At 52.1% G+C, this 8,414-nt stretch overlaps 1 protein-coding gene across 1 annotated transcript in view; it reads left to right on the top strand.

Annotated features, from left to right (window-relative positions):
- LOC138173848 (zinc finger protein 665-like) overlaps positions 1-8,390 on the top strand; it is a 9,139-nt gene extending 749 nt beyond the window's left edge. The window contains exons 2-4 of the mRNA XM_069103940.1: positions 1,101-1,227; positions 1,516-1,611; positions 6,463-8,390. Of these exons, the coding sequence (XP_068960041.1) occupies positions 1,101-1,227; positions 1,516-1,611; positions 6,463-8,348 (2,109 nt within the window). The 3' untranslated portion in view covers positions 8,349-8,390. The remainder of the gene's footprint in view (positions 1-1,100; positions 1,228-1,515; positions 1,612-6,462) is intronic.
- The last annotated feature ends 24 nt before the right edge of the window (positions 8,391-8,414 follow it).

Raw genomic sequence — 8,414 nt, 5'->3', positions numbered from 1 at the left:
GGTGAAATGGACCAAGGATGCTGCAGAGGTGAAATTGATCAGAGATGGTGCAGAAGTGAAATGGACCAGAGATGGTGCAGAGGTGATATTGACCAGAGATGGTGCAGAAGTGAAATGGACCAGAGATGCCCCAGGGGTGAAATGAACCAGAGATTCCCCAGGGGTGAAAGTGACCAGAGATGCTGCAGAGGTCAAATTGACCAGAGGTGCTGCCACAACCTGGATATTGGGTAAGAGATAATGAGGAGTCCAGGATGATTCCTACAAGTTGTGAACTTAGGGGTCTGGGAGAATGGTGGTGCCTCTGACAGTAAGAGGGAAAGAAGGAGATGGGAAGGGTTTGTTCTTCAGTTTCAGCTGTGTCCCACTCTTTTGACCCCATTTGGGGTTTTCTTGGTAAAGGCAAAGGTTTGTGCCATTTCCTTTTCTGGCTCATTTTACAGATGGGGAAACTGAGGCAAACAGGGTGAAGTGAGTTGCCCAGGGTCACCCACCTAGCAGATGTCTGAGGCCAGATTTGAATTTAGGTTCTCCTGACTCCAGACTTGGCTCTCTGTATACTCCACCACTCATCAGAGAGGGTTTAATTAGGGGGAAAGATAATTCACTCTCTTTTGGATATGATGAGTTTAAGGCATCTCCTGGCTGTCCAGTTGGAGATGTCTGAAAGGCTGTTAGAGATCTGAGATTGAAGGTCAGCAGAGAGGTTAGGGCTGGATAAATTGATTTGAGAATGAATGAATGAAGAAGAGACTGGAGTGCAGAGGCAGGCAGACTCTCCCACAGACTCTTGTCATGGCTCTGGCATCCAAGGAGAGAAGGGGCTTGCCCATCCATGTCATGTGTGCCTGCTGAGGAACTCTGACAGCCTCAGTGCAGGGCCAGGGGTCAGAGTAGGTCAGCCTTGGCCTTGCCCAGGGTCCCTGATTCCCCAGCAACAGGGCCCCATGGTGTCTCTGGTCATTTCTCTTATGTTTTAGACCAAACAGGGGCACTTAGTCCTTCTCATGTAGGACTGAACTGATCATCTGGAAGGACCCCTTCCCCGCTTTGGACTTTGGGCAACAGGTCAGTGCAGACACAGGCATTTGGTGTTTCAGGAACTGGTGACCTTCAGGGATGTGGCTGTGACCTTCAGCCATGAGGAGTGGGGGCATCTAGATCCCTCCCAGAAGGCTCTCTACCGCGAGGTGATGCTGGAGAATTACAGGAACATGGTCTACCTGGGTGAGGAAATGGGTCCCAAACACTCCCCCTTGGAGGGAGGGCAGGGTTCATGGGGACTGCCTTGTTTCCAGGTGTAAGGATTTTCTGGGCCCCTTTCTTGAACGTGGGTCCCCCCTCCTCCCATTCTCTTGGGTCCAAGACCATCCCTGGGCAGCTCGTTGGAGGCAGGACAGGAGTCAATGGGCCATTCCTGGGCCCTCCAAACCTGCCTCTCTGTGGCAGTGAGAGGGCTGGATTGGACCTGAGGTGGCTTGCCGTCCCCAGGACTCTGCCATTTCCTATCACCAGGACTCACCGTTTCCCAGCCCAGTGTGATGGAGCAGTTGGAGCGAGGAGAAGCCCCTTGGAGTCCCGAAGGAGAAGGTGTACCGGGCAGTTCTGTGGGTGAGTGTGAGAGAGTGCTCTGTGGGAGACGAGGGAGGCTGGTCATGCCTGTGGTGGACAAGGAGCTGTCCTGTCGCTCTCCTCTCCCTGCTTCTGTAGCTTGGCCAGGCTGGCAGCGCCCTCCCCTCTCTGAGCTGGAGGGAGTGATGCACTTCCCTCTTCCCCCAGTCTGCCTCTCCTCTTTCCAGACCTGTCCTTCCTTTTTCTCTCCTGTGTCCACTGACACCTCTTCCCTGACACTTTGGGGTCTGCCCCTTGTGTGTGCCCTGAGGAACCATCTCTTCCTTCTTAAGGATTGATGATTAAGTTGTTGGACAGGTGAGCATAGGTGTGTCAGAAAGATGGTCCCGACCCTGCCCTTCCCCAATTTGGACCCCCTTCATTTTGTCTTTCTCCACCATCTCTGCTACCTTCCTATGGGAAGGGCCTTTTTCTGTTCTGGGAGCAATGGGTGTGGTCCATGCTATGGAAGGAGCAGTAAGTGGGGAAGGCCTGAGTTCAAATCCTACCTTAGATATGTAGCAGCCAGGTGACCTGGCCAGGTCCCTTCACCTCTGCCTGCCCCCCAGGTGATTGTGAGACTCAGATACGATAATGAATGATATGCTTGGTATGGTGTCCAGCACACAGTAGGTACTGTGTGAATGTCAGTGGTTGTGGGGTGAGAAAAGACCGAGAGTGGGGGACAGGGAGAAAAGAGCCATCAATGAGCATTTATTAAGTGCCTGCTGAATGCCAGGCACTGCGCTAAGCCCCGAAGGAGACCACCAACAAGCTAGAAAGGGGCAGATGGGAGGGAGTCCTCAGGGAAGGTCAGCCCTGCACTGGGCAGAAGCCTGGGAGGGCCGCTGGCTGGTGACATTGGGGGCACGTTCAGTGCTTCCCTTTGGTGCACGATCGCTTCCTTCCTAAGATTGGCTTATCCTGCTGAGCTAAGCCCAGTGCTTGGTACAGAGTCAGGGATTAATTAGCAAGGAATTCACAGCTGATAAATTATACTAGTAATTAGTAAACCAATCATTATTGGCCTGAGCTAACTCTAAATCATTACTAGTTAATTAATTGGGCAGCCGGTGTCTCAGTGGAAAGAATGCTGGCCCCGGAGTCGGGAAGGCCTGAGCTCATGTCCAGCCTTAGACACTCCCTAGCTGTGTGGCCCTGTTTGCCTCAGTTTCCTCATCTGTAAAACGATCTGGAGAAAGAAATGGCAAACCACTCTAGTGTCTGCTAAGAAGATTCCAGATGGGATCATGAAAAGCTGGACACGAGTGAAGTGAATAAAGAACAAGTTCATTAATGCTTGTGGCCCTGCCGTCCTGAGCTGACTCCCCCATAAAATTATGAACCGTGGGTCCCAGCCCAGCTTATTAGTTTGTGTCATATGCCTAGGGAGGGAAAAGCATTATTTGGGCCAAAGAGAAGGCTGTGGGCCTGTGGGCCATTGTCTGCAGGGATGGGTTACCAGCAGGTTGGTCCCACTGGCCATGCAGCTAGGTTGTATTGAAGAGTTCGGACCTGCTTGTCTGTTGTCTGAGATGGGCTGGGCTTTTTCTCTGGTCACTCTCACACTTCTTCTGGCTCTTACCAGAATAAAGGAATCTTTAAGCAATTAACAAGCATTTATTAAGCTCCTGTTTTGTGCCAGGCACTGGGCTGGGTGCAGGGGATGAGACGAGGACCAGGGCTTCCATTTGGATGGAGGGAGGTGAGTGGGACGCGTAAAAACCTATGGGGTGTGGGTATAAAGTTAACATTACTAATTACACAAAGGAGATAAAAGCAGGTGAATGCAGCAGATGGGGCCTGCACCGCATGGTAGAGGGAGAGTCTGTGTGTGTGTGCATGTAAGACCAACAACCTGTTCAGCTGGTCATGGAGGGCAAAAGGACTGGTAATGACCAGTCTGGAAAGACAGGCTGGGGCAGGGTTGGCGAAGGATTTTGGAGTCAGAGGGAGCCTTTGGGGCTGAATTGGTCACATCTGACCTTAAAAGAAGTCCTTTGGCCACTGGGTAAAGAAGGGAGGGCCTGAGGTCGAGGTCAGAGTTAGGCATGGGAGCTGTGGAGGAGGGTCTGGGGCAGAGGGAGCACCTGGCGGGGTCTCTGAATAGTGATGGGGAAAGGGAGTGAGCTCTGCAGGAGGGTCGAGGAAATGGGGTGACTCATGGCAAGAACAAGCCCATGATAGAGATGAGAACACCACGGCAGGTGGACATGATAGTCACACAGCTGGGAGGCATCTGAGGCTCCTTTGAACACTCCTAGTGTGTGCCTGCCAAGCACTGTACAGTGATGATCTCATGGATCCTCACCACAGCCCTGGGAGGGAAGTGCTATTTTACAGCTGGAGAAACTGAGGCTGTCAGAGGGAAAATGACACAGCTAGTCACGAGGGGATGCCTCGGCTTTGTCCCCATGGGACTCTGAGGGGTCTGGTGTCTGGGTACGATGCCCCCTTGGTCCTGTTTGATATGGGGCTCAGATGGTGGAGCTAAATTCTTGTAGTCTCTGTAAGCGTCTGCCTTTTACAAGGAAGGCTCCAGTCTATCCTAAATATTAGCACATGAGTTGGGAAGATCTGTGACAGAAGGCCTAGTGTCCCTTCCCCATTAACCTGCCTCATAGAGCAAGCTGGGCCTGACTTTGCCTTTTCTGTGTCCCTGGCACGAAGCACCGTGCTTGGTCCACGTGGCAGGGCTCCATCTTTGTCAGTGCTTTTCACTGCTCGAGATCAGGAAGTTTGTTTTCTCTGTGACCATTGCACCCCTGGCACTGTCCAGCTGCTTATCCCTCCCCCATGACTTCCCTCTATTTCTGCACCAAACTGCATCCTGCCCTGGACCCTGGGGCTTCTTATTCTATTGCCTGGGGGCTCCAGGGATAGAAGAAGTCACTTGGACTTGCTTTCTTGCTGTATCTCTTCAGCATTATTTGTTTGGCTTTTGCTAGGGAGCCTTTGGGACTTTCCCTAGGAGTCCACTGGCCAAAAATCCTTCCAGGATGTTTGAACTGATTGCTGTCTCACTCTATAGACTTTTCCTGGACCCTTCACATGTGTTCTTAGCTTGGAATTAGGGTTATGATTAGGAAGGAGAGTAGCAGACATGTGTGTACCTCTCAGTACCTCAGGGAGTGAGAAGGATTAGCGAGATTGGGGGGGAGGGTCTCCATGGAAGGAACGTGGCTGTGAGTGCCATCCTGGGGCAGCAGGTCTGAGCATGGGAGCCATGTAGTATTGTGGTGGGCCAGGTTCTTAGATCTGCTGTACTAGAAAAGATGGCTCTTTAAGGGGTCAACAGCTTTTTTGTTTGTTTGTTTTGAGGGGGGAAGGCAAGGCAATTGGGGTTAAGTGACTTGCCCAAGGTCACCCATCTAGTTTTTTTGTGTTAAGTGTCTGAAGCCAGATTTGAACTCAGGTCCTCCTGACTCCAGGGCTGGTGCTCTATTCACTGCCCCACCTAGCCACCCCAACAATCCTTTTTAATTACATTCATTGATTCAGGGGAAAAATCAGCACCTTGAACTTCAGAGAAAATCCAAACAAAGAAAATGGAGAGAATACAAGCAGAGAAATAAAGGCCAACAGACAGAGCTTCTAACTGTCTGAGAAATTAGCACAGATGAGCAGACAGATCCAACTGTCTGACCGAGGCAGTACATACATAGTTACCAGAGAGAGAAGCGCTAACATCTGGGTTTTTCAAATGGGGGGGAGCGGGAAGGGGGGAGGACTCCTTAACGGCTACCCAGAGTCTCATCTGCTCGCATCACAAGAGCACTCTTCCAGTGAGTGAGTCCCAAAGCAAAATGCTAACCTCAGAGTATATATGCCCTGTTTAGAGCCAGAGGGCATCACAACCCTCATGACTGGGTGCCTAATTAGAAAGAACAAAAGGGTGAAAGCCTTCTCACAAGCCTCCCCTAAGCAAGCTTCCCTTAATGGGACTCCAGGGAAGATGTTATATCCATTAACAGTGGGCAGCCAGTGGGCGGGTGAGGGGAATTTGGGGGCCTTGACAGAGAGGCACCAAGGGTGACCCAATAGGGGCCTCCACCCATCATGGTTCCCCTCTTCTCTAGTGTGGTCCTTTGGTGACCTTTTCTAGGGCCAGCTAGAGGGTAAGGACTTGAGTTCAAATCCAGCCTCAGACACTCACTAGCAGTGACCCTGGGCACCTGGCTTCACCTCTGTATGCCTCAGTCTCTTCAATGGTAAAACGACCCTAACCCTAAATAGTAGAACCTTCCTCCCAGTGAGATCATAAGACACTCCGTGTTGTGCCTGGTGCACAGGGGATGCCCTGTAAACATTCACTGCTTCTCCTTCCCACCCTCACCCCAGCATGCAGTGAGGAGGGGTGCATTAAACACGGGGAGGACAGGGACACCAGGGACATGTAGCCCCTGCCCTTGGAAAGCTTGGGGAGACTGAGTCTGAGAGGGGCCACAAATGGCTTGTCTAGGAAGTTGCGGAGGAAGCGCTCTAAGTCTGAGTGCCTGACGCTTTAGTGCCCACACCCAACTGCTCAGGTGGACATGTGGTGGCCGCAGGAGAAGATCGTCCTGGATGGTACAGGATTTCTGCTTCCATATCGCAGCCATGTGGGGTACCTGCCCAGGGGGTGGGTAGGCCTGGCTTCAGGCCTTACTCCATTATGGACAGGTACGCTGGGCCAGCTGGGCCACTCCCCTCCCACCTCAGGACGATGGGCTTGAAAGCTGTGCCAACAAGGCATTCCTTGTTCTCCACTCTAAAGTGAGACTCATTTTTCTGGATAGAAGGAAAGAGAGGACAGGACTGTGTGTGCACCAGGTGAGTATGAGGGACACTCATGTTTGTTCTTTCTTTCAGATCAAGAGACCCAACCAGAAGCTGAGGAGTCTGGTCCAGAGCCAGGCATTCCTATGGAACAGTCATCCCAAGAGAGCTTCCCCAAGGAGGATCCCTCTGTTCTCTGCTTGAGGGATTCCTGGGCCCCCAGTGATGCAGACCTAGAGGGGGAGCAGAGAGAGGAGGAGGAGGAGGCGGCGGTGGCAGCAGCGGCGGTCGGGGGTGGCAGCAGGAGCTTCGGGCTGTGCCAGGGACCTGTTGAGGAGAATGATTTTGAGGCTCACAGAGGGACTTTCGGGCAGTACTCACATCTAAAGAAATGGAACAGAATCTGCTCCAAGAAAATATTTTTCAATTATAATGAATGTAAGATAGGTTTCAACTGCAGCTTATCCTTCGGTTCTTATGGGCCTATTGACACTGGAGAGAAACATCATCAGTGTAGTGAGTGTGGGAAGACTTTCACCCGCAGCTCCTCTCTGACTTCCCACTATAGAACTCACACTGGAGAGAAGCCCTATGAATGCAAAGCCTGTGGGAAGGCCTACTCGCATAGGTCACAACTGACCTCCCACCACAGGGCTCACACTGGCGAGAAGCCTTACGAATGCAAGGAGTGTGGGAAGGCTTTCCTGCAGAGGACGCGGCTCACGCGGCACCAGACTGTTCACACTGGGGAGAAGCCGTATAGGTGTGATGAGTGTGGCAGGGCCTTCACTCGAAGCTCCTCCCTCATTGCCCATCGCAGGATTCACACTGGAGAGAAGCCTTATGAATGCAATGCGTGTGGCAAGGCCTTCACCCGACGCTCCTCCCTCATTGCCCATCACAGGCTTCACACTGGAGAGAAGCCCTATGAGTGTAGTGAGTGTGGGAAGGGCTTTCGCCTGAGGGCAGAGCTCACCCGCCACCAGGCAGTTCACACTGGAGAGAAGCCTTATGAGTGTAATGATTGCAGGAGGACCTTCTGTCTGAGGGCGGAACTCACCCGGCACCAGACCATTCACACTGGAGAGAAACGCTATGAATGTAATGAGTGTGGGAAGGCCTTCACCCGAAACCCTTCCCTCATTTCCCACTACAGGATTCATACTGGAGAGAGACCGTTTGAATGTAAAGAATGTGGGAAGGCCTTTGGCAGGAGAACAGGGCTAGTCTATCATCAGAGGATTCACACTGGAGAAAAGCCTTATGAGTGTAATGAATGTGAGAAGTCTTTCTCCCATAGGTCAGAACTTACCTCTCATTATTGGATTCATGTTGGGGGGAAGCCTTATAAATGCAATGAATGTGAGAAGACCTTTGGTCAAAGAACACAACTGATGAGTCATCAGAGAATTCATACCGGTGAGAAGCCCTTTGAATGTAAGGACTGTGGGAAGGCCTTTACGCGCAGCTCGTCCCTGACTTCGCATCACAGGATTCATACTGGAGAGAAACCATATAAATGTGCTGAATGTGGGAAGGCTTTTGGCCGGAGAACTGAGTTAATTTATCACCAGAGAATTCACACTGGGGAGAAACCCTATGGATGTAAGGAGTGTGGGAAGGCCTTCTCTCGTAGGTCAGAACTTACCTCCCATCAGAGGGTCCACACTGGGGGGAAGCCTTACAAATGTAAGGAGTGCGGGAAGGCCTTCCGCCTGAGTTCACACTTTGCTCGACATCAGAGAATTCATACCGGGGAGAAGCCTTACAAATGCAGTAAGTGTGGGAAGGCCTTTACGCGCAGCTCATCCCTGGCTTCCCATCACAGAATCCATCTGAGGGCTGAACTGACCCGACATCAGACAGTGCACACCGACATCAGACAGTGCACACCGACAGACAGAACCCTGGAGCAGTTCAAGCCTGCGGGGACGATGGGAGTCAGATGGCAAACGGGTCCCTCCCTGGCCGGGGAGTGAAGGGGAGTCCCCCGGATGGTCCCGGCTCCCTCGCTTTCCCAGCCCCCCCACCCCCCCCCCCCCCCC

This window comes from Petaurus breviceps, unplaced genomic scaffold, assembly GCF_028583685.1.
Source record: "Petaurus breviceps papuanus isolate PSGF00001 unplaced genomic scaffold, PetGlider_PUasm1.0 654, whole genome shotgun sequence".
Classification (NCBI taxonomy): Eukaryota; Metazoa; Chordata; class Mammalia; order Diprotodontia; family Petauridae; genus Petaurus; species Petaurus breviceps.
This window is presented reverse-complemented; position numbering and strand designations above follow the sequence as displayed.